Source organism: Oreochromis aureus, linkage group 11 (assembly GCF_013358895.1).
Source record: "Oreochromis aureus strain Israel breed Guangdong linkage group 11, ZZ_aureus, whole genome shotgun sequence".
In the NCBI taxonomy this organism is placed as follows: Eukaryota; Metazoa; Chordata; class Actinopteri; order Cichliformes; family Cichlidae; genus Oreochromis; species Oreochromis aureus.
This window is the reverse complement of record NC_052952.1, coordinates 9,762,462-9,785,045: the sequence shown is the minus strand read 5'-3', so window position 1 is coordinate 9,785,045 and position 22,584 is coordinate 9,762,462. Positions and strand designations below refer to the sequence as shown.

Sequence of the window (22,584 nt, the reverse complement as noted above, 5' to 3'; positions counted from 1 at the left end):
TCATAAATGAGTTGTGTGACTGATGCACAGAGTTGCTAGATCAAGACTAGCAGCCTTAAAATAGCAGCCTTTCCCTATCTGGATGATCTAGCATGCATCAAGATTTAAAATGGTGAATACTTTACAGTCAGTTTGATGTTGATGTACTTCTTTTTTACACTGACTTGCTCACAAGTTATCATGCATAAAAAACAGTTTGTCTTTTAAAAGATACTCTTGGCCTTTTTTAAATTATACCAATGATACATCAGTACAAAATGTAGTCATGGTGGAGTGTGGCATCTGTTCTCAGTTGTTTTTGTGATTCTTAATTGAGGCTACATTATTAAAGCACTTGTATTTAAACTAGGTGGTGTTTATTTCTAAACTTGTTTATGTCTCTATCTGAAAAAAATATAGAATAAAATAAAACCTTTTTTTTACATAACCAGGGACAACCAGCCCCATGATGGAATTGTTTGTCACAAAGTGTCAGAGTGTGGTAATTACTTTTTGTTACAGTTAATTGAAAACATGCTAAGCAGACCCAATTTGAGCCAGCCCGAACCTTAAACTTCAACTTAATGAAGGAGTGTTTATTTAAGGATGTTTCAACGATCAACAATTTTAGCAGCACTAAAAAGTGTGCCAACATATGTTGGTCTATGCTGTAAATAAAGGCAGACAGTAGGAGAGAAGCAAACAGACATAAATTGCTAAGAAAACAAGCAGCAGGAGATAATATGTATGAAACAGCAAAGATTGGCACGAAAACACAGAAACACACTCGGTACTATAAATCGGGCCTTTCTACACTCCAAGGTTGTCCCTCAGAATTATGTTTTCCCACATAGGTCTAAATGTGTGCATGTGATAATTATAGCTTGATAGCTACAATTAGCTCCACTAGACACTAACAGGATGTCCTGTTTGTGAAGTAATTATCTGAGGTAGTTCACTGGGTTTTCAGTTCTTGTGGTTATTTTTGGTTATATTATGAAATATTTTCATGGCTATAGTTGCTTTCAGAGATGCCCTTCTTTATATTTTACCAGAGTTGCTACGTTTTTGCTCAACACACCGGCCTCCAATCAAAAAAAAAAAAGTGCTAATATTACCTCGGTGGACTGGTTACTTTGTGACTTCATACATTCAACCTTCACACATCTGTTTTCCAGTTCATGTTAAAACACCAGTTACACAAGCAAATTAACCTACTGAAGCAGTAGCAGGTTGTGTTTATGGTAAAATTACCATTTTTTTCTGTGGAGTTTGGTGGTTTTGACCAAAAGAGGACTTAGGTTCCTCTTCACACGAGCTGCACAGCAGATTAAGCTCCAAAAAGACTTTAAATTCAACTTAAAGTTAAAATGTTGGTGATTTTATTTACTGTACTCAGAATGTTTTGCGGCTGACACTGACACGTTTGCAGTGAAGAGGAAGATCTGTGGTCTCTCACAAAGATCGATAGAGGGGGAGAAAGATTATTCTAACCTATCAGAAGATGCTATTCAAACACAACACGCTCTCAAGTATAAAATATCTGCACATGTCAGGAGAGCTGCAGTTAAAGTTACGATGGTGATTGCATTCTGTGTGCCGCTGTAGCCATCTCCTCACACAAAATGGCTTATAAACTCCAAACTGGAAATTTCTATCCACCTGCTAAAAAAATACGACAGTTCCAACAAGTTACACTACAGATTTTTGTGTATGTTTTCCTAGTATCAACCCGGAAAAGACATTGGAAATAAGACCCATTTTCTTATTATTTGAGGGTGGAATATTTGCTGTAGAGTAAAAATTGTGGGATTGTTTAAAGAATTTTTCTGTATCTCCCATTTTACTGGTTGATTAGTTCACTGTAGCCTTATCAATAGCTCAACTGGAAGGAATTTGGGAGATTTCAAAAAAAAATTTAAGCAATACATTCATAAAAACTTGGGAAAAAAGTAAACAGAGTTATTTTAGCCATTTGATTTGGTGGAAGAACAGTGTCTCTATGACAACCAGTCTGAAAGGATATGGGTATTGAGGAATAACAACAAATAATAAAGAATTTAGATGATGGCAGCATATGTTGGGATGATTCGGTGTTTATAAAATCACATTATTAATAAACCCTTTAACGCTTTAAGCAAAGTCCAACAGTCATTTTCTGAAGCTGTTAATATGTGTCCACATGTCCTGTCGTTCTCTTTAAAGTTTTATTGCTGTTTGGATGCCAAGCTATATCTTTAACTACAGAATCCTGATAAGGATCTCAGTTTGGGCACATACACGAAACAACATGTGCACTTCTGTTTCTGTGGTCCTCATTATCGGACTGCAGACATCAAGACGGTTACTTCACCTCTGCATGTCTAGAGGCATCACGTCAGTAAAAGAGGGAAAAGCAGGCTTGAAGTGGAATTCCTGACTCTACCTGGAAGAGCCTTCACTGAGATATCGCCATGGAAGGTGAATATATTTTAACAGCAATTCAGTATCCGGTATTCGGTTGTCTTACTTTGAAAATTGTTTGCAAAAAGGTACAAATTCTATGCATTGTCACAATGTCATTAAAGTTCATCTTAAGGCTCTTGTATTTTCCTATCATTTAATGTCCTATCATTTAACTCATATGAACTAAACAAGTTACAATAATTCAGGTTTAGGGCAGCACGGTGGCACGGTGGTTAGCACTGTTGCCGCACAGCAAGAAGATCCTGAGTTCAATTCCACCATCAGGCCGGGGACTTTCTGTGTGGAGTTTGCGTGGGTTCTCTCCGGGTACTCCGGCTTCCTCCCACAGTCCAAAGACATGCAGTTTCAGGGGATAGGTTAATTGGATAATCCAAATTGTCACTAGGTGTGAATGTGAGCGTGAATGGTTGTCTGTCCCTGTGTGTTGGCCCTGCGACAGACTGTGGCGACCTGTCCAGGGTGTACCCTGCCTCTCGCCCTGTGGCGGCTGGGATAGGCTCCAGCGCCCCCCGCGACCCTGGAAAGGATAAGCGGAAGCGAATGGATGGATGGATAATTCAGGTTTAATTAACAGACTAAATCCTATTTTAGTGTAGCAGTGGCATCTTATGGATTGATGATGGTGTGAGATGAAGGGGTGTCAAACTTCCAAAATTATCCCTGTGTGGGAAAATAAACCCTTATTTATCAATTATCTCTGAGGAGCCAAAATGCCAGGTAACGACAGTTCAGTCAATGATTATCAGTGGTTTTCTCAGAAAAGGAAAAATCGCCCGATCAAGTACCCCTTGATCGGGCGACTACAACCAGCACTTTATTCTCCTGTCCCATCCCCAACTGTCAGCAGCAGGTGTATACAGTAGCTGTTGTGTTTGTGTTTCCTAATAAATAGGCTCTAATCCTGATGCATGTGTGTTGTATCTTAATTGTTGACATTTTAAAAAGCTTTTCTCTCCCTTCGCAGGAGAGAACATCACAGAATACACCACAATGTATGATTACAGCACTTTTTTTACTGACGATGGAAACTACTCTCCTATCATATACAGCGACGTAATGCACTTCATCAAAGTGTTTCTGGCCACTCTCTATAGTTTGGTTTTCATCCTGGGCTTCATAGGTAGGTGTGTCCTCTTGTGTGTATATTATGGGTATTGGATTGTATTTAAATGATGTATGAAAGTGTGTGTATGTAAGAGAAAGAGAGATAACGTTGTTCTACATGTAACAGTGTGACAGGTACACTTATTGCGTCTTTTCTCCCAAAGGTAACGGACTAGTGGTGTGTGTCCTGGTGAAGCATCGCAATCAGAGCAACCTGACAGACATCTGCCTCTTCAACCTGGCTCTCTCTGACCTCCTCTTCGTCTTCACGCTGCCTTTCTACTCTCACTATGCCAGGGTCGGCCAGTGGACTTTTGGAGACTTCATGTGCCGTTTAGTCTCCGGCTCTCACCAGACTGGCTTCTTCAGCAGCATCTTCTTCATGGTTGTCATGACGCTGGACCGCTACATGATCATCTTGCACGCTCACAGGGTTGCACGTTATCGCACAAAGAGGGCAGCCATCATTCTGACCGTGCTCGTTTGGATGCTGAGCTTGTTTGTCTCTCTGCCAGATTTTATCTTCACACAGGAAACAGAAGAGTCCCAGAAGTTTGTTTGTGACTATCCCAAGGAGACCAAAGTCTGGGAGCATTACAACCTGTTCACCGCAAATGTGCTGGGTCTCGTGATTCCTTTGTTGGTGATGGTAGGTTGCTACTCCAGGATCATCCCCACACTGGTGAGCATGAGGACCTCAAAGAAGCACCGCATCGTCAAGCTGATCATCTGTATAGTGGTTGCATTTTTCTTGCTCTGGGCTCCGTATAACATTTCCCGTTTCTTGAAGTTTCTTCAGGAAAGAGGAAAAATCCCACATGATGAAACTTGGGAGAAAAATTTAATGAAATCAATAATCGTGACCCAGGCCTTAGCTTACGCTCACTGCTGTCTGAACCCCATCATATACGCTTTTGTGGGAGAGAAATTTATGAGACGAGCCTTGCAGCTGCTGAAAAAGTTTGTGCCTGGTTACAGCAGAGATGTGGCAGACAGGAGAAGCACAGTTATGTCCAGATCCACTGAAGTCACCTCCACTTATATCTATGGAGGTCAGTTGTAGCCGCAGTACTCTTCACCGGTATCTTAGCTTCAAGGTCTGTCTGCACATGTTTAGACCATTTGAATGAATAGAACCTGTTAGCACTGCCATCTAAACTCTGTGTAATGCTATTCCTCTGTCTGCTCAGGCCTAATGAAACTTGCTGGTGTTGTAAACTGAACTTGTTTTTCACAGCAGCCTGTAACAGTTTGCTTTCTCCTTTTACATGTTTTTAATGAGCTGTGGAAAAAGTGTTTCATTCAAATGTATCACATTATGAAGATAATGTTTAGAAGCGTAATTTCCACATTTCACATCATAATGGAATTTGATATGTTTATGTGGAACAAACTTTCCAGTGTTGTCAGATCTTATTCTCTCACTTTTGTATATCTGTACATTATACAATGTGCTGTTTTTCATTCTAAACCAATTCTAAAATAAACTCTGCTTTTTCTGATGTTTGTACAAAACCTGTACTTTCATTTACATAGTTCAAATATATGCAATTTATCTTTCTTTTATGATTTCATGATTCCTTGTATTTGTAAGTACTCTGCAAATGGGGAGATCAAAGTCATTCATGTACTCATTTCTCATCTTGTTTTTGTGTAACTGTTTTCTTAGGACAATAAATGAGACAGCACATCTTGAAATTGAAATGAAAGTCATTGAGAATTCTTGTCAGATTCCAAAAGTACATTTGAGATATGTACATTTGGTAAGATATGTTAGGTAGTTTTATTTCAATTTATTTATGGTTGCAGCCACCACTCAGCACTAGCATGATTTATTTGAGGCATGAACTGTGAGTAAGTTCAAGTAAAGTTGTGCAAACTAAGCCCAGTCATTCCTGATGAGCTGAATTTAGTTTTTAGAAATCATATTATTAAGAGGTATATTTGAAAGGAATAAAAAGGAAACTCCTCATTTGAATATATTTTTCCCCTTTGTCTTTTCCCGCCTCATGTTAACGCATAAAGGGACATTTCTGAGAAAACCGCACCAACACCTCTTTGCAGGTTTAAAGCAATGCGGAGGAAACAGCAAAACCCAGAGTTCACGTTACCAGAAATGAGCTCCGCTGCAGGATTTGACACAAAAAGCAAGCAATGCATATTGGCAGGATGACATGTAAGCTTGGGGCGCAGCACAAGAACATACACATTCAGGAGCAGTGATTTTGGCCAAAAATGTGGTAAGTATGTTCAAATTTTTGATTTCTAAACATTTAGTTTCAACTTACTAGACTTACTTCAGCTCATTCACCTCCTACACCCTTTAACCCACTGTGTAGTTGAGGAATATGCGTGTGTGTGTGTGTGTGTGTGTGTGTCAGCGCGTAAACACTGTCACCCACAGGAAGTGAGGGTCGGCATGGGTAACAAGTCAGGTGGTTGTGCATCTGTTTATAGTGAAAGGAAAAATGTTTGACATGCGGTTTGAATAGATCACATCAATTTGATTATGGTCACGCCGGCAGGAAGTTTTGAGATGTCTATGGATGTATAAGCATTCATCTACATTCATTCTTTATATTTAGCCTGTACTTGAAACACTGTTTAAATTTGAAAACAGAAGTTAACCTTCTGGGTGGTTTTTCAAATAAGCCTCTCTTACATGACTCACTAAATGATGATTCTATCAAAAATATTTTACTTAAAGGGCAGGAAAGTCCAGTCCACTCTTTCAATTCCCTGTTTGAACTAATTTTTCCCTTTTGAAGAATTTATCATCACTTTAAAATGTTCATTTGATGAGCAAACTGTTCACTCATCATGCTTGTGGGGAATAGAGAGTCTAATAAAGAGAAGAAATAAACAACATACTCCTTTTCTGTTTCTTGAAGACTGGCTTTAAAGACTTCTGATAGCTAAACTATGGAGGAAATTCTTATGTGACTTTCCACAAGAAAAATTAAATCAGGAGCCAAAAGGTGCCATCATAAAGTAAGTAAGCATTTTCTTTACACATACATACATATTTATATTCAAAATATTCAGGTGCTTTGGCTTTAAAATAGAATGAGAACAGACTCAAGTTAGTGTTTGGTAAGTAATTCAGTAACTACCACAAATGGCTTGTAGACATGTTCTGGTATAATATGGCACAAAAAACATAATCTTATAATCATCATAGATGGATGTAAATGTGCCTCTTTACATTGTCTGTGATATCTGTTAAACAGCGGGGTGACTGAAGAGTGCGTGGCACTGAGGAAAGGGAACAAAGGAGGCATTTGAGGACAAAAACTGAATAGCGGAAGTTTTATGTCTATTGGGCATTTCTCTCTATCTGTATTGTCACTTTTTAATCTTCTGATGTGCTGAAGAAAAAGGAGGAAAACACTGGAACACTTCATATGTGTGCATGTATGTCAGAGACTCACCCAAAACAATCCAGAACTGGGTTTGAAACTGAAAACATGATCAGCCAGGTCCAGCTGCTTGAGTGGTTTGGCTGGTGCTTTTTAAAGTACTGAGCTGCACCTTTTTTAACACCAGATGAACTACTTTTATTTGATTTCCCAACAAGCTGATTTAACAGATTTAGTATGGTTGGTGTATGCTATATAGTAACAACGGGTAGCCTCCATGTTGTTATTACTTGTGTATTGTTTACATCATTTAAATAACTTGAGATGAATACATTGAGAATAGTTCAGGTAATTGTTTTTTTTCCTTTTTTCTCTTTACGTCAAAGATCACAGTAGCTTTTACACGTGACGGTGACATTCTCACCTTTTTACACGACTGTTGTGCTCTATTGACCAAATTTCCTTTTCTGTCTCACAGCTCTACCACCATGTCATATAACGAGACCCTTAACTACTCAGACACTTATGACTATGATTACAATTATACCTGCGATCAGGATGCAAGTTCAGATTTCTACATTGGATCCATGGTCTTAACAGTGCTTTGCTATGTGCTGTTTTGTGTTGGCATTCTAGGTATGTTTCTTACTATTTTTCCATACCAATTCTATGTAACACAGCATTTATAAGGCTTTTCGAATACACAGACATAGCTTGTACGATAGCCCAGGACTCAACACTGTATACTGAAGCACAGAACACATAACTCATCAATAAAGTTCATGCATGCATCAGACTTTCACATACGTTCTGTTCTAAGATTAATATCTGAATTTATTTCACAGGAAACAGCACTGTCCTGTGGGTCCTCCTGCGGCATGTTAAGCTCAGAACTATGACTGATGTATGTCTTCTCAACCTGACTCTGTCTGACCTCTTAGTGGCTGTATCACTGCCCCTCTGGGCCTACAGTTCCCAGAACCTCGGCTTATGCAAAATAAAAACAGGAGTTTATCAGGTAGTTATTTTCTTTCTTACTTTCTTTCTCTAAATGGAAAACCTCATGTGTACCATAACACATGGAATGCATATTCATTATTGGAACAACTGAAGCACTTCAACTTTCATGATTAACAAGTCGATACCGTGCCTTCTTCAGAGCCAAGACTGCGGTTCATGAGATTTAAAAAACAGATAATCTGGATTCTGTTGAATTTGAAGTGTTGTAACTATGACTGACGAACTGCAACTTCCTCATGGCTTTGCCATGTTGCTGGCTCTTCAGAAAAAAAGAGATGATTATTCGTAGGCTGATCAAAATCAATAGTTTTAGGTTGTATTGAATCATATGTACTACCAAAAAGTAAAGTTTATTTATAAACTAAGTAATCTGAATGGGCTCTTTTGTCAAGATGACATTTTTTTTATGTTGTGTTTTTTTAATCAGTGAATGTTTAACTGGTTTACTCACATTATTTACTTCATGCTTTTTCATGTAACTAAGTTAAAAGAAATGATTTCTGTTTTCTGAATGCAAAATTCACAAACAATTACACCTGTTTAGTTGTTCGATGCTCTAAAGCTCAGGTGATGTGTGAAGCAACTGCTGGGTAATGTCAGATTTGTGAAGAACCTCACTGACGCATTTAAAGCCTCATCAAAGGTTTCCTCATGTCATGTTACATCCTGTTCTAATTTAACTTCCTCTCTTCTTCCACCCAACAGTTAGGCTTCTACAGTGGGACCTTGTTCGTGACCTTCATGAGCGTGGACCGCTACCTGGCCATCGTCCATGCGGTGGCAGCCATTCGAGCCCGGACACGTCGCTACGGCATCACAGCCAGCATCATTATTTGGGCGATATCTGTCACTATGGCAACCCCTCGGGTTGTATTTGCCTCCTTGGAGTCTATTGATAACACCTCAGAGTGCCAGCCCATCTATCCAGAAGCAACTGAGCATTTCTGGAAGTTGCAGCGCAACTTCAGCGAGAACACAGTGGGCCTTTTTCTGTGCCTTCCCATCATGATTTTCTGCTATGTGAAAATCCTCATTGTGCTGTCAAAGTCCAGGAACTCCAATAGGAACAAGGCTGTGAAGCTGATTTTCATCATAGTGTGTGTGTTTGTGGTGTGCTGGGTTCCCTATAATGTTACAGTTTTTTTCAAAACACTGGAGGAGTTTGAAATAAGCCTGGGACCCGACCCCTGTGTGAGTTCAAAAACCCTCAACACTGCCATGAGCATTGCCGAGATTATCGCGCTGTCCCACTGCTGTGTAAATCCAGTGATCTACGCATTTGTAGGAGAGAAGTTTAGGAAGTCATTGAACAAGGTGATGGTTAAATACCTTGGCTGGAGTTACCAAAGCAGTGGTCCTTACAGCCACAGGGATACCACAGACAAAGAAACCTCCAACACACCTGTGAGATCAGAGTATTAAAAATGGGTCATGTGCTTTGCTGATGGGTGTAACTGTTTCTGCAGCACTGGATTTTTTTTTTATTTGAAACTGAGAGACTACAAAGATCACAAATTACATGTGTGTGTGTGTGTGTGTGTGTGTGTGTGTGTGTGTGTGTGTGTGTGTGTGTGTGTGTGTGTGTGTGTGTGTGTGTGTGTGTGTGTGTGAGCGCACGTGTGTGTGAATACATCTGTGGTTAGTACTTCTGAGTGGTGTAAAACAATTCTCCAAACCAATTTGCAGTTACAATCATTTATTTTTGAAAGTGCTTAAAACAAAACACATGCATCAAAACATAAATGTCGTGTTTATTCACAGTTTGTAAGACAATGTTATTTTTGAAAAAATAAAATTATTGAACAAAAAAAAACCCTTTTGTCATTCTTCTTTCCTTTTACAGTGAGAGGAAAAAAGTCTCTGAAGTGTGTTAAAGGGTGTTGCCAACAATGTGTTTGCAGGGTAAGATAGATGCATAGCAGCACTTTTTGATGGAAGTGGCAAAACCACTTTCACTGCTGTAATTCCTGTCAGAGGGTTATTATTTTTTGAAAAGAAGTGCACAGATCTGAGTTCATGTGTCATCTAACAACAACATATCTGAGTAACACAAGGCATTGTTGGGGCCTACGAGGTGAATTTAAATGATGCACAACAATATTAAGATCTAGTAAACACACAAGTCACACACAAGGTTTCCTCTTTAGAGTTTAGTCAGAAGTCTACCCCTAAGTCAAAGAAAGAAAGACATGTAGCAGACACGATGCTATTCTGAAACTATTGTCTGTACAGGGTGCACTGTTGGCTGTGTCGGTAGTATCACTTCTGTCATGCAAAAAAAAACAAAAAACCCACACGCAAGCCTCCAGCTGTGTGCGCCTGCAGGTCTGGTCAGAGTCACCTTGCATATTTAAAAGTTTGCATATATGGACTTGTGGTTCTATAGCTGCACAGACTGTGGGCTTTCGCAGTGCGTGTTTCGAAAACAGTCTCAGGAAACAATTAAACCATACATCTCACATCGGAACCCGCAAGCCCACCCAGTTACCTTGGTTTTGAGGAAGGTTGTACTTTTTAAAAAAAGCGACACCTTCAATTTTTTTCATGTGTGTGCAAACCATTTCTCATTTAATGTGTGTGCAAACCATTTCTCTCTTCACAGATCTTAATGCAAAGTGGATAACTTCTTTGATTAGGCAAGCCATCTCACTATCCTGCGATCCACAATGAATTCCACCATCAGCACCATGGAAAGGTAAAAATATTTTTCCCACTTTACATGCAGAATGATTTAGGCTAACATGTCAGCAGTATTGCTGCACGCCTTTACAGTTCTGTAAGTGGGAAGAAAACAATGACGCACACTTATTTATCTTCAGCCTGTAACAAACTTTTTTTTTCTTTAATGGAAAGCGTCTATACTCATATGTAAATGGACAAAAGTATAAAGCAAAAAGAGGAAGGTCAGTCTGATGACTGTCATTTCTCACTACATGTTTAATTATAATGCAATTTATGTCTCAAAATGTTTTGGATTTAGCTCATGGATCCATGAATTATCTTAGACGCAAGATCGTTATCAGTTCATCTTTTCCTGTTGTGGTATAGTACAATATGAGTGAAGAATGGTGAACTGGGGCACAGTGAGGAATGTGTTATCTATGCATTATTTAATTAATGACAGTAATGCTGCCTATTTTTCTTTTTTTCTTTTCGTAAGTGATAATAGAGACAAACAACAAGGTGCATTTTCTGTATCTGTCTATCCGCTGACAGTGACAGGGCATTTTCTCTTTTGCATGTGTTAAATTTAGGTCAGTGGGAGAGGAAATTACATCCTCATCTGATTTGTAACACTTTTGAATATAAAATGCAATATGCTTTGATAATATCCAAGTTATCCAAGTAGTTTTATACTTTTTTGCCTTGTTTTGTTTATTTGTCTTTTTGTGTGTTTTTTAAATTAATGTAACGTGTTAAAAAAAACCTGTTCTTAATTCTTGAAAAACAGAAGTAGCTATCATCAATCATCATTTCCCATATGGAAAAGATATATATAAATCTTATAAAGTTTGCATCTGTCTTGTGTGAAACTTGTATGAAAAGCATACAAGAGTGAAAACGGATATAAGATCCCTTGAAAAATTATATAAATGAAACTTGCATGTTTTGGATACTTACTGAAACAATTAAAGGAAAGTGGCCACTTTCATGAGTAAATCATATAAGCCTTATATGATTCACTATATGAAGTAAGCCAAATCTGTTTTTTTTATTTCTTTTCCATATGAGTTAGACTGACGCTAAACACAACATTTTAAATAAAGCGTGACGCACTAACTGCAAAGTTCTCACAATTCAAGAGTTATTTTTTCAGTCTTAAGTATATAAACCACCTACAGTGGAAATTTCTTCTTCTGTGGCCAGCATGCAGGATTTTTAATCTTTAGTCAATTTACACCTATGTAGTGGTAAAAAAACAGCAATTATTCTCTTTACGGAGAATAATTGCTTCCTTTGGCTTCCCTTTTTTAATAGTTTTATGTTTAAAGTGACCTTGAGTTCCTTGAAAGATATCATATAAAGCTAAGCTATTATTATTATTACTATTATTATTATCAGTATTATAATATTGTGTAAACAAGCTGCCGATACTGACTGCTGACTGATGCACACAAATCCTATGCCAACTCAGGTTCTGTTAGAAATCATGAAATAATCAACTTTAGCGAGATATTCTCCTTTAACATTGCTTTTCATAGATTTATTTATTGATTGATTTGTTCTATTTTTTTGCATGCAGCTGTGAAAATGTGTTAAAGCCACATCACTGAAGAAGCTACAACAGTCAGTGTGCTGCTGTAACAGATCATTTATTAGATTAAATTTACCAAAATTTCTATCAAAAGAGGAAAGGTAGAGGGAAGAGATGACAAAACCACTGCTGGGGAAGCCTACCGCAAACTGATGCAGCGCACTGATTCTAATGCACCTGTGTGAAATGTAATAAACCAAAAGTGCTGTGAAGTTAAAAGGGCATACAAGAAAGAAATCTGTCGCCACAAACCATAACAGGAGCAAATGTGGGTCACCCTCCCCTCAATACATGGAATGACCACAAGCATGAAAATCATCAACAACTAGAAGCAAAGAGATCTTTAAAAAATGTTGCAAGTATGTAAAACTTATTTATATATGTAACCAGTCACGAAGTAATTTCATATTATTTCATAATGAAGCAGTTAAAGACTAAAGAGCATTAGATCGATTGGTAAAATAATCCCAAAATTAACAGCAATTAACAGAATTAGTTCCGAGTGCGCACGGAGGAGATTTGAGTTCGCCGTGTAGTGTTTTTTCCCCAATCCTCTGTACAACCTTGCTTCAATTCATTGAGATATTCAGGAGTTTGTTCATGCACAGCTCTCTTAAGGGCCAGCCACAGCATTTCAATCAGCCTAAAGTCTGGACTTTGGATCATTGCACCATGTTGATCCTCTTCTTTTTCAGCCATTCTTTTGTGTCACTGTCATCAATGAACAAACTAGGCCAGGCTTAAGCTGTCAGACAGGTGGCATTTGACATTTGATTCTAGAGTATTTTGGTATACACAAGAGAGCATGGTTGACTTAATGATTGCAAGGTGCACAGATCCTGTGGCTGCAAAAAACCCCTATATCCTCGCCTTTCCTCACCTTCGTGTTTGACACTTGGTATGTGGTTTTTGTACTGACATGCTGTGCTTGGTTTTCACTGAAGGTAGACAATGTTTGGCTTCATGGCCAATCATCTCCACTTTGGATATCTACTTTATCAGATTATTCATGTGATGTTAATTTCTACTTCTGCACCAGACACAAAAAATGTGCCTTCTACTTTATCACATTTGTTTGAACACTTTTGTTACTTATATTTTTGCAGATCCACTGATATACAAAGAAGTTGCCTAATAAATGTAATTCAAAAATATGATCTATATGCAGACTTCACGTCAAGAATTGGCCCAATAAAGCCCCTGTGCCCCCCTCAGCTGAATTCTATGGATATATGTCAACTATAAGTTACACTGATTTATACAGATAAATGAACTTGCAAATAAGCTTGCAAGCTGGGTTTAATTATTAGGTTAACAGCAGTATAGAATCATTAACATTTGGTTAACCACAAATACTTCTGCTGCAATCGAGGTAAGCAGCATGCCTGTGAGGGACAGCGGTGAGAGGTAACCCTCATTTATATTTGAAACTAAAATCAGGTCACCCATCAGACAATTTTAAAGCACAACCCTACTCAAAAACTTCAAAACAAATAGAACTGTGTTGAAAATAATTGCGTGCTCACAGTCAGCTGTCCCACTGTGTGTGGCGGTGCGTTTGCTTTCAAACACATGTATTTTTCCACTTTTGTATCTGTGGCTACATTCCTCTATGACATTATTATGGAGTGGTTGCAATTGTGCACGCCATGTGTGAGTGCAATCACATTTTGTATTCTAATTCATGTAATAGCAAAGTGACTTGAGCCAAATTCCCCCCATCAAAGCTGTTTGCCCATCCAGTTCACACGGCCTGGTGCTGAGCCTGTCCCTGTGTGCATATAATTACACGCACATTTAATTTGCCCAGATTTAACTCAGTTTAAGATCTAATATTTGAGTTATGTATCAAAATTGCATAGAACATTTACATGCAATTAAATGATTAAACGAATTTACATCCTTTTACCATATAAGTAGGGCTGATTTTTACTAACGAGTGAAAACTAGAGATTTATTTCACTCCTTTAGAGTAGAGTTAAAATACAGTATCCCCACCCCTGCCACTTTAAGGAGGTAGGACGGGTTTTCAGTTCTTTGGCTTCTTTCTTTCTTTTTTAAAGCAGCTGATCATGGACGAGACCACCGAAACTGACATTACTTTCAGTCTGAATCTTACTGAATCTTCACTTTTCCAAGGGTAAGATTGGCTCTAACAAACATCTATCCACATTTTCTTCATTTATTGCTCATCATGAGACTATTTTAAGCTTTTAATATCATTACTATCCTTTCCCCCGCCCCGTCTTTTTGAATCTTTGTGGTTTTCACGTTCCTTTCATTTTTCCTTCCAGGCGACGCATTCCCAGTCATTGTTTTAGCGTTGGCCTGCATTTGGACAGTATATGTCACTTTCTCATGAACTGTGGGCGATTCAAAATCTTCAAGCACTTCGTCATTTGTCTCCAAATACTTGTAATTTGCTCGCTTGTAAACAATCGCCAGCTGTTTGTTTTCACAGTTGCTGGCCGCCTGCTCTTACTTCCAAACACAACAGCAGCAGTCACAGACGGTCTGTCTCGTAGGAAGTTCAAAAAAAAAAAAAAGCCTGATAAAGCTTACCTCGCTGCCACGTGAGCTCGTGCAGTGGTTCTCTTACTTTGCTACAGTTCTTATCTGCACCAAAACAACCGTGCTGCTTCACTAACCGCTTATTTTATTTACAACCGCAGCACTTCATAATAAAATTTGCCTTCCTGCTGAGCTGTAACGAAATTCAACTGAAGTAAATAAACGGAGTGTTATGAATATTCTTCAGAATATATATATATATCATAAAATAAATGTTAATTGTACTTACAGATTGAAAAACTGTGGTCACACAGGCCTTCATGATGCTCATTCTGTGTCCGATTGCCTGCGCTGAAAAGTGCCAGGAGGCATTTTAAGATGGTTGCAAAACCTGATGAACGCATTGGGAAACTATTAGATAGAAGGACTTTGGCTGGCTTACACAATCTTATAAATTGATTAAATTCAGTTAAATTCATTTTTTGTGTAGGTCCAAATCGCAACAAGGTGCCTCGAGGTGTTTTATTTTGTAAGGTAAAGCTTCTACAATAAACGCATAATACGAAAAATTATCAAATGTAATCTTAGTTTCATCATTGTATATGTTGGTTTTGCACTATACTCTCATTGAGTTAAAATGTTGCTATTAATTAATGATTGTATTCTGTGTCACAGCTGTGGTACTGCTATTCAGATGATTCAGATGAAAGTATCTGTCGGTACTATCACACACAAACGTTCTCAGCAGCTTCACTTTAAATGCATCATTTCATTTAAAGTGAAGAAAATCTCCTCAGTGCTCCTGTTAATCAACTTTTACCTGAGCAGCTGACAACTAAACAACTACCAGTCTTTATCGATGCTTTGATTTTGCTGATCCCAGTATTCTGATAAATAAGGTGCTTTATAATTGTTTCTGTTTAGACTTCCAACATGAACAGCTTTGGTCAAGGTCAGACATAGTACCAAAACCGCTGATCATGTGAGTGACTGGTTTTGAAAGTTCCTCATGCCAGTCCTGAAAATGAAGAAATGCTTTCCGATACTGTTTGAATGAGCTGCCACACAGTTTGAAGTCTGCAGATCATCATTGAGTTAAACTGTTTAAAAAGGTGTTTTTTTAATATTGATGCATACTTTAATCTGTCATACACAAGGTAACTGAAAATGAGTAAGTCATAATAAGTACATCTAATCATTTGTTTTTGTTCCTCTGCTTCTTTCCAGCTTCACCACACCCGCCACTAAAAATAATACTGAATATGATTATGACTATGTCAACGAATCCAATATTGACTATAGTGACTATGAACCATGTGTATATAAGCGACACGGAGCAACTTTTCTTCCTGCCATCTACATCATTTTCTTCCTGCTGGGCCTTCTGGGTAACTCTCTGGTCTTCTGGGTCATTACTTGTGGAGCACGACTCCGCACCATGACCGACGTGTGCTTGTTAAACTTGGCCATTGCTGACCTCCTTTTGGTGTGTTCCCTGCCCTTCCTAGCCCACCAAGCCAAGGACGAGTGGGTGTTTGGGGATGCTATGTGCAAAATAGTCTTGGGCATTTATCATATCGTCTTTTACTGTGGGATCTTTTTTATCAGTCTAATGAGCATTGATCGGTACTTGGCTATAGTGCATGCTGTTTGTGCTATGAGAGCACGTACACGCTCCTTTGGACTGACTGCAGCTGCTATTACGTGGGGAGCGGGATTTCTGGCTTCCTTTCCTGACCTGATCTTCCTCCAAGAGCAATATATGTCGGGACGTCAAATTTGCTATCCTGGTTTTCCAAATGGGGATTCCAGTCTTCATTTCTGGAAGGTCTTCAGCATCGTTAAAATGAACATTGTAGGTCTGCTCATCCCGATCATCATTCTGGGTTTCTGTTACTCACAGATCATCTGGAGGTTACTGAACAGCCATTCATCCAAGAAACTAGCTATCCGCCTTGTTGTCATAGTGGTAGCTATTTTCTTCTGTTGCTGGATTCCCTACAACGTTACGTCATTTTTCCATGTACTGGAGCTAAAGCACAAGTATTTAGATTGCGGGCAGAGCAAAGCCATCAGACTGGCTTTACAAATCACAGAGGCCATTGCTTACTCTCACAGTTGCCTCAACCCCATCCTATATGTGTTTGTCGGGGAGAAGTTCAGGAGGCACCTGTTGCGGATGATAAACAGATCTCCCTGCAGACTGTGCCAGCTGGTCAAGGTCTTCATACCACAGGACAGAATTTCCGCATCAGTCTACTCACAAACTACCAGCGTGGATGAGAGGAGCACTGCTATGTAGTGAACTGGGACAGTTGGGGGATGTGCTTCTTTTTATTTTTTCATGTCCAGTAAAAATAGATCACTGTGGCTTATTGTCACTTCTAGAGTGTTAAGGTTTGGCACTTGTGAATGTATGCATGTGACTGTATATTAATATAATGTACCACAGATATGTATTTTTTACTCTGTTTTTGTACTTCTATGAGTTATGACCAAAATGTATGCAATTCCATTATAAATCTGATTTTGAATACTTTGTTGTATCTTCACCTGGGACAATGAGTCACAGTTAGACTTGTTGCAGTTTGTTTTGCCGCTGGCTCTTTACTTAGCACGAAACTGTGTCAACTACAACATCTGTCAGCAGCTACGGCAACGTCATCCAGTTTAAGTGGGGAAGCGCACCACCATGAAAAGTTACATGTCATAGTAGCCTACATTTTTATCCAAACACGATGACCCCCCTCACAGATGTACCCGTTGCATCAGTCTGCACACAGGAAATCGTGTTCAGTGCAACTTTGCAGATTCAGCAGTGTAGGTTGCCTAGCATCATTAGCAGAAGATTTGCACTTTACCCAACACAGAGAAAACCACAACCTGAAAGAGGAAGCATGTAACCAAGCTGTTAGTTTAACCTTTGCAGTCTTTGTGCATATCCGAGGCGTTTGTTGTCAAGTGACTTCATAGTTCTCGTGATATTAATCAGGATTACAAGAAAGAAGTCCCTTTTTACAAGAGTTTATTGATGGGCAGGCAGACGGTTCCTCTTTCAGCTTCTTTGCTTCAATGCCGGGAGGGATGACAAATTACAGGAAAAATCACAAAAACTCCAGGCTGCATTTTACTGACATAGTTTGGATCCCCTTAGAGAAGGGTAGCTCTGAATCATTACAAAGTTTTTCTCATATGAATTGATATTATTATATTATTACCCCACCCCCCCCCACCCCCCACCCCACACACACACCCCACCCCACACACCCACCCTCACCCACCTTTCCAGGAAAACAGCTATAATGAGTCACTGAATTGTCTGATAAAACTTGGTTCTATCTTTTCATCTATAATTCCGCTGATGTTTTTTTTTTCCTCTTTGCTTCAGTTTCCAGTTTTTTAAGGTTTTTGTAACATAAACGTTTCTGGTTTCTGTCAAATGGGTGCAGTCGTTGGGGCCACAAGAATTACGATTCGGTTTTGGGGGTAATTTAAATGTTTGATCAGTTTTTTTGTTGTATTTTCTCATGTCTTTTTAAAAAAGGTGTTTGTAATCAGCTGACAATACAGAATAAAGGTGTTATATTTCTATGGTAAATGCGGCATCCCTGTGACACGAATGAGTGTGTATGGTGAAAAGGTGTGACAGATCCAATCTAACCGCAGTTGCCTCTCTTCACTATTTTTACCTTTTGCTTTAAGTACTTCCACAAAATAAGGAGTATCTGCACTGACTAACAAGCCAACTTTGATATGTATGTTACTGTAGAGAGGTGTTACTGTTCTGCAATAAACTATACTATTCTTCTGGTTTCAGTCAGTGAAACTATTTGCTTCACAATTTTCATCTGATAAATTAGCCACACACTTCTTGTAACTTCCTGGCATTATCATTTTCTTTCTTTGATTTATATAATAAATTTTACTATATTTTGAAAAGAAGCACGCAGCTACCTGTCATATACCTTTTTTTTTTATCTAAAAAAAAAATCCCCCTGGATTTTTTGCGCATTACACCATTGTCTATGTGGAGAGATGTCAGCTAAAACAGTTATTTCTGTTAGTGGAGCAATGAGTACATCCTTGGGAAACCCAGTTATATGGAGTCTTGAGGAAAACCACATCCATGCAGTATGACTGCAAACAATAAAGTGACAGAATACGCCCATTCTTAATAACACAATCTGCTTCTGTTTTTTTTTTTAAAGAGCTTGCTCTTAAACTACTGAGAACACAGTGTACTGAGGAAGTGGAAACCCTAAACTGAGAGGAGGGGCAGGCTTGACCCTGTCTATAGATGTAGATTGATGATTACTGCTTCCTCAGAAAGTGTTAGGTGAAACCTGCCTTATTTAGACCGCCGACATTTAGTATCTGGTGTTTAAGTCACAAAACAATGGATTTCTTAAGATGCTCAAAACAATGGTGAGCATCATCATCATCATCATCATCAACATGTAGATTTCAAATGAAAAAAATCCAGCCCAGGAAGAGAACATCTGATGCAAAAAGAGGTCTCAAAAGCTCCAAAATTTCATCACAGGATCTGCAGGAGACTGCGTGCAGCTGTGTCAAAGTGAACCTGTTTACTTTCAGAAAGCACAAATTTGATCTGAATCAAAAGCGTACCAGGGAGAAACATTTGCTGTGCAAAAAGACGATTAAAAGAAAACTGCTTTTTGTCAGTGAAGATACTGGCACGAACTGGGGCTTTTTGTTCTGGATGCATGAATCCATAATTGTAGTTACTGACCTTCCTGAAGACCTTTAAACACTTTGAGGTGTATCTACCATCTGGAAGAGCCCCTGTAAAACAAAGCATATATACTCTGATCTAACTAAACAGGAGTGTAAGGAGTTAATGGATGTTACAGCATCCTACAGGGCTGTAAAGCATGATCTGAAGGTGCTGCACGGCTCTAAGCAGTTTTAGGGTTGGCACAAACATTTGGTTTCTGTGGTCAAAGAACTGCTGAGACAGTACAGAAGCATCTCACCAGATAAGGCTGTTTAGGCAAGGAAACGGAAAACAACCTGCAAGTAAACAGTTTGAAAACTGTCTTTGATGTGAAAACACAAACGCTGAACAATTATTCCCACTGCAGTGCTAATGAGAAAGAAGAAACAAGCAAACATAAAAAACAAACCGCCTAACGACAGTTTATTAGCCCCCCAAATAACCCAGGTTAGTACAGCAGAGGACTGAAAGTTTAAGTGCATTCCAGCAAGATGTCAACAGCTGAACTACTTCTTGTTGTATACAAGTCTGGAGAATGCAGCTGATAAAGCAGCAGCTCTGACAAGCTCTGGGGGAAAGTTTCACACTAACTACTCGGAAAATGTTTTCCCTGCAATGCTGAAATGATTAAAAAGTGAAGTCTTCCTTTCACTCTATAACATAACCGCTCACGTGGATTGACTCATGCCAGACTTCAGATTCTGATCTGTGGTCTTAACTGATAAATGACTCGACTTTACTTCAGCTTGGTGCTCATGACTTGAAAAACTTGAAAAAGCTTTTTTATTTTTTTTGTTGTTGTTGTTGCATTTGTGTTGCATCCATTTTTAATGTATTGGCAAGTTACTTAACCCTGATTGGGTGAGTTCAAGTGTTGATCTCTCTCCTCCCCCCTTCCTCTTAGCACGTGTGTCGGGGAGGGGGAGGGGGGCGTCAAACTAAAATACACTTGTGGAGACCTCTAGTGTAAAAAGGTTCAGTGGCAGGTTTGCTGGCAGATTTTTATCAATGTGGAAGCATCACAGAAAGAAGATGCAGTCCAAAAATTTGATGTCATCTGCAAATGACATCAAAATGAAAGTCAAATTCCAAAAACAGTGGAGTTAGGGAGACTTTGTGATGCGTCATGTGTTTTCCCCTTATCGTCATGTTCTCACAGAACAGATAAAAAAAGGACAAAGGGTCAAGTGAGAAAGATGGTAAACAGATATGTGAGAGTTGGGGCTGTGATGTCAGTCCTTGTTCTTTTGGGGGAGTTCTTATTGGTTGCCATGCAGCGTCAAATACCAGTACGATATAACATATGATATAAAACTCAAATTTTCACATTCACCTGTTTTTGCTCTCACCACTTTAAATGTGGAAACTGGGGCAGCGGGTTTCATGTGAACTGCCTGGCCTGAAGCAGAGAGCGTGACTCAACTGCCCAATTCTCACTACATGGGAACCACCTCTGCTAAACACACAAAACTCTGCTGAACCTACAGAGGGAATTTACCATCTGTAGGTTCAACAGTGTTTCAGTGCATGGCACTTTTAACCTTTTAATAACACACAGCTCACTTCAGTGCGTACTGACTGGGATGGATTTAAAGGGTATGCACGTCAGTTCTCTTATCTCCTTCAAACCCTTTTGAACACTACGTGCTGTTTTTGTTGTTCTCTTCCAGACTGCAGCAGTTTCTGTTTCGAGCTTGGCCAATCAAATTTGCCGGTGGTTCTTTACTAACGTCTGTAAGTTGTTGCTCTGCAGGTTGTTTTGCACACGATGTGTTCTGTTATCGACAAATTCATTAAACCAAGATCTCCGATGCCATCTAGTGGTCTCTTGACTCCTGATTGTGGTTAGATAGTAGGAGTGTTCTTGTTTACAGTCTTGCAACTCGCGTCCCGTCCCGTTAGTGTGTGGGCCACAATCACGTCATTATTCTCCTCATCAGTGTGAACTTTCTAAGTATTTGACATCTCTTTCTCTGACTCACGTTTGCTTTTGGTTTTAAACTTCAGCCAGACAGGACTCTCCCCATATGAGTGAATGCTGAATTCAGTGGGTGGAAAATGCCCAGAAGCAACGGTGGCTGAGAAGGCGCCAAACTGGGAAATATCGGGCTGTCAAGAAATGCGCATAATCGTGTATTAGGTATTTGTGTCGGGTTAAACGTGTGGGCTTAGAGCATTACCCGAATAATGAAAAATGAATTAACAACACAGTATTTGGTTACAGGTCAAATCAAGTTTGTAGAATTTTAAAAAAGAAACTCTGCGCTGGCGTGCATCACCTTCACACTTCACAGCTCTTGCGTGAGATTTTGATCACAAGAGTGTCTGTAAAGATGGGAAAGATACCCCTTCTGTGGTTTCATGCAAAAAATAAAAACAAAAAAAACTGTTGCTAAGAAAGACGAAATAGATTTCACACTCGATAAGTGCACAGGCACCTTTCAGGCATTGGGTGAAAGCGCTGCTTTCGGAACAGAGACACAGGTGCCTCAGGTGAATAACCTCGAATGGGGCTCAGATGACAAACACGCGCTGATAACGCGCGTACGTAGACAACAGGGTTTAAAATGCTGCAAAAAAAATGTTCTCTAGCAGACCTCAGTGAGTAACTATTGTAGCGGACGTGGGTTGAGTGGGAGGTAAAATCGTGCGTTCTTTGTGCAGTGATGCAACACACACTGCTTGCACTGATTCAAAAACAGCAGCAGCATCTGCTGCGGACTGATAAGATCAGCAACAGTCCCCCCCCCGATACCTTCTCATAGTTTATCTCTTGAACAGATCTTCATCACAGTAATGACATTCGTTCGCTATTACTGTACACGTCTCTTCCTCCTGATTTTAATATTCTCACTTTGCTTTTCATTGTTTCCCCGCAGTGCTTCCAAATGTCACACTTATGTGAAAATAAAAAAAAATAAAAAGTAAAAAAACGTGTCAAAGATGTTACGCTATCGCAAACAATAATCCCCTCTAATGCCAGGCTTAACATGGCTGCTGTGTTAGTTGGGGTTCTTTGTTTTTAATAATTTTAATGAATGACTGATTGCAGCCATATGAATTAAGGGTTTTCCCCTGCTTTCTAATCATGCCGGGAATATAGATTTATCTCATCTTCCAGCCCTCAAAAGGTTATGGGAAATCATGAATGA

At 39.2% G+C, this 22,584-nt stretch overlaps 3 protein-coding genes across 5 annotated transcripts; all 3 read left to right on the top strand.

Annotated features, from left to right (window-relative positions):
* The first annotated feature begins 2,349 nt into the window (after positions 1 to 2,349).
* LOC116322585 (C-C chemokine receptor type 2-like) lies at positions 2,350 to 5,025 on the top strand. Its single transcript, XM_031742688.2, has 3 exons — positions 2,350 to 2,439; positions 3,410 to 3,565; positions 3,714 to 5,025. The coding sequence occupies exons 1-3, from the start codon at positions 2,433 to 2,435 to the stop codon at positions 4,610 to 4,612; spliced, it is 1,062 nt and encodes a 353-aa protein (XP_031598548.2). The 5' UTR covers positions 2,350 to 2,432; the 3' UTR covers positions 4,613 to 5,025.
* Positions 5,026 to 5,645: 620 nt separating this feature from the next.
* Positions 5,646 to 9,726, top strand: si:cabz01093077.1 (C-C chemokine receptor type 2). The gene is made up of 5 exons (XM_031742687.2): positions 5,646 to 5,789; positions 6,441 to 6,540; positions 7,387 to 7,544; positions 7,754 to 7,926; positions 8,634 to 9,726. The coding sequence occupies exons 3-5, from the start codon at positions 7,397 to 7,399 to the stop codon at positions 9,348 to 9,350; spliced, it is 1,038 nt and encodes a 345-aa protein (XP_031598547.1). The 5' UTR covers positions 5,646 to 5,789; positions 6,441 to 6,540; positions 7,387 to 7,396; the 3' UTR covers positions 9,351 to 9,726.
* Positions 9,727 to 9,792: 66 nt separating this feature from the next.
* cabz01093075.1 (C-C chemokine receptor type 5) lies at positions 9,793 to 17,230 on the top strand. 3 transcript variants are annotated; one of them, XM_039619170.1, is made up of 3 exons: positions 9,793 to 10,432; positions 10,531 to 10,623; positions 15,922 to 17,230. In XM_039619170.1, the coding sequence occupies exons 2-3, from the start codon at positions 10,595 to 10,597 to the stop codon at positions 16,994 to 16,996; spliced, it is 1,104 nt and encodes a 367-aa protein (XP_039475104.1). In that variant the 5' UTR covers positions 9,793 to 10,432; positions 10,531 to 10,594; the 3' UTR covers positions 16,997 to 17,230. The 3 variants fall into 3 exon arrangements, with proteins under 3 accessions (XP_039475104.1, XP_031598591.1, XP_039475103.1); XM_031742731.2 differs by having other exon boundaries at positions 9,793 to 10,623; XM_039619169.1 differs by lacking the exons at positions 9,793 to 10,432; positions 10,531 to 10,623 and adding an exon at positions 14,212 to 14,323.
* Positions 17,231 to 22,584: the final 5,354 nt, after the last annotated feature.

What these genes read in the sequence shown, in the direction of transcription:
- LOC116322585 (XM_031742688.2), top strand. An exon ending in TTTCATCCTGGGCTTCATAG is followed by an intron (nt 3,566 to 3,713) that starts GTAGGTGTGTCC and finishes TTTCTCCCAAAG; the next exon opens with GTAACGGACTAGTGGTGTGT.
- si:cabz01093077.1 (XM_031742687.2), top strand. Translation starts at nt 7,397, where the DNA reads ATGTCATATAACGAGACCCTTAACTACTCAGACACTTATGACTATGAT. An exon ending in GTTTTGTGTTGGCATTCTAG is followed by an intron (nt 7,545 to 7,753) that starts GTATGTTTCTTA and finishes TTTATTTCACAG; the next exon opens with GAAACAGCACTGTCCTGTGG. An exon ending in TAAAAACAGGAGTTTATCAG is followed by an intron (nt 7,927 to 8,633) that starts GTAGTTATTTTC and finishes TCCACCCAACAG; the next exon opens with TTAGGCTTCTACAGTGGGAC.
- cabz01093075.1 (XM_039619169.1), top strand. Translation starts at nt 14,256, where the DNA reads ATGGACGAGACCACCGAAACTGACATTACTTTCAGTCTGAATCTTACT. An exon ending in GAATCTTCACTTTTCCAAGG is followed by an intron (nt 14,324 to 15,921) that starts GTAAGATTGGCT and finishes GCTTCTTTCCAG; the next exon opens with CTTCACCACACCCGCCACTA.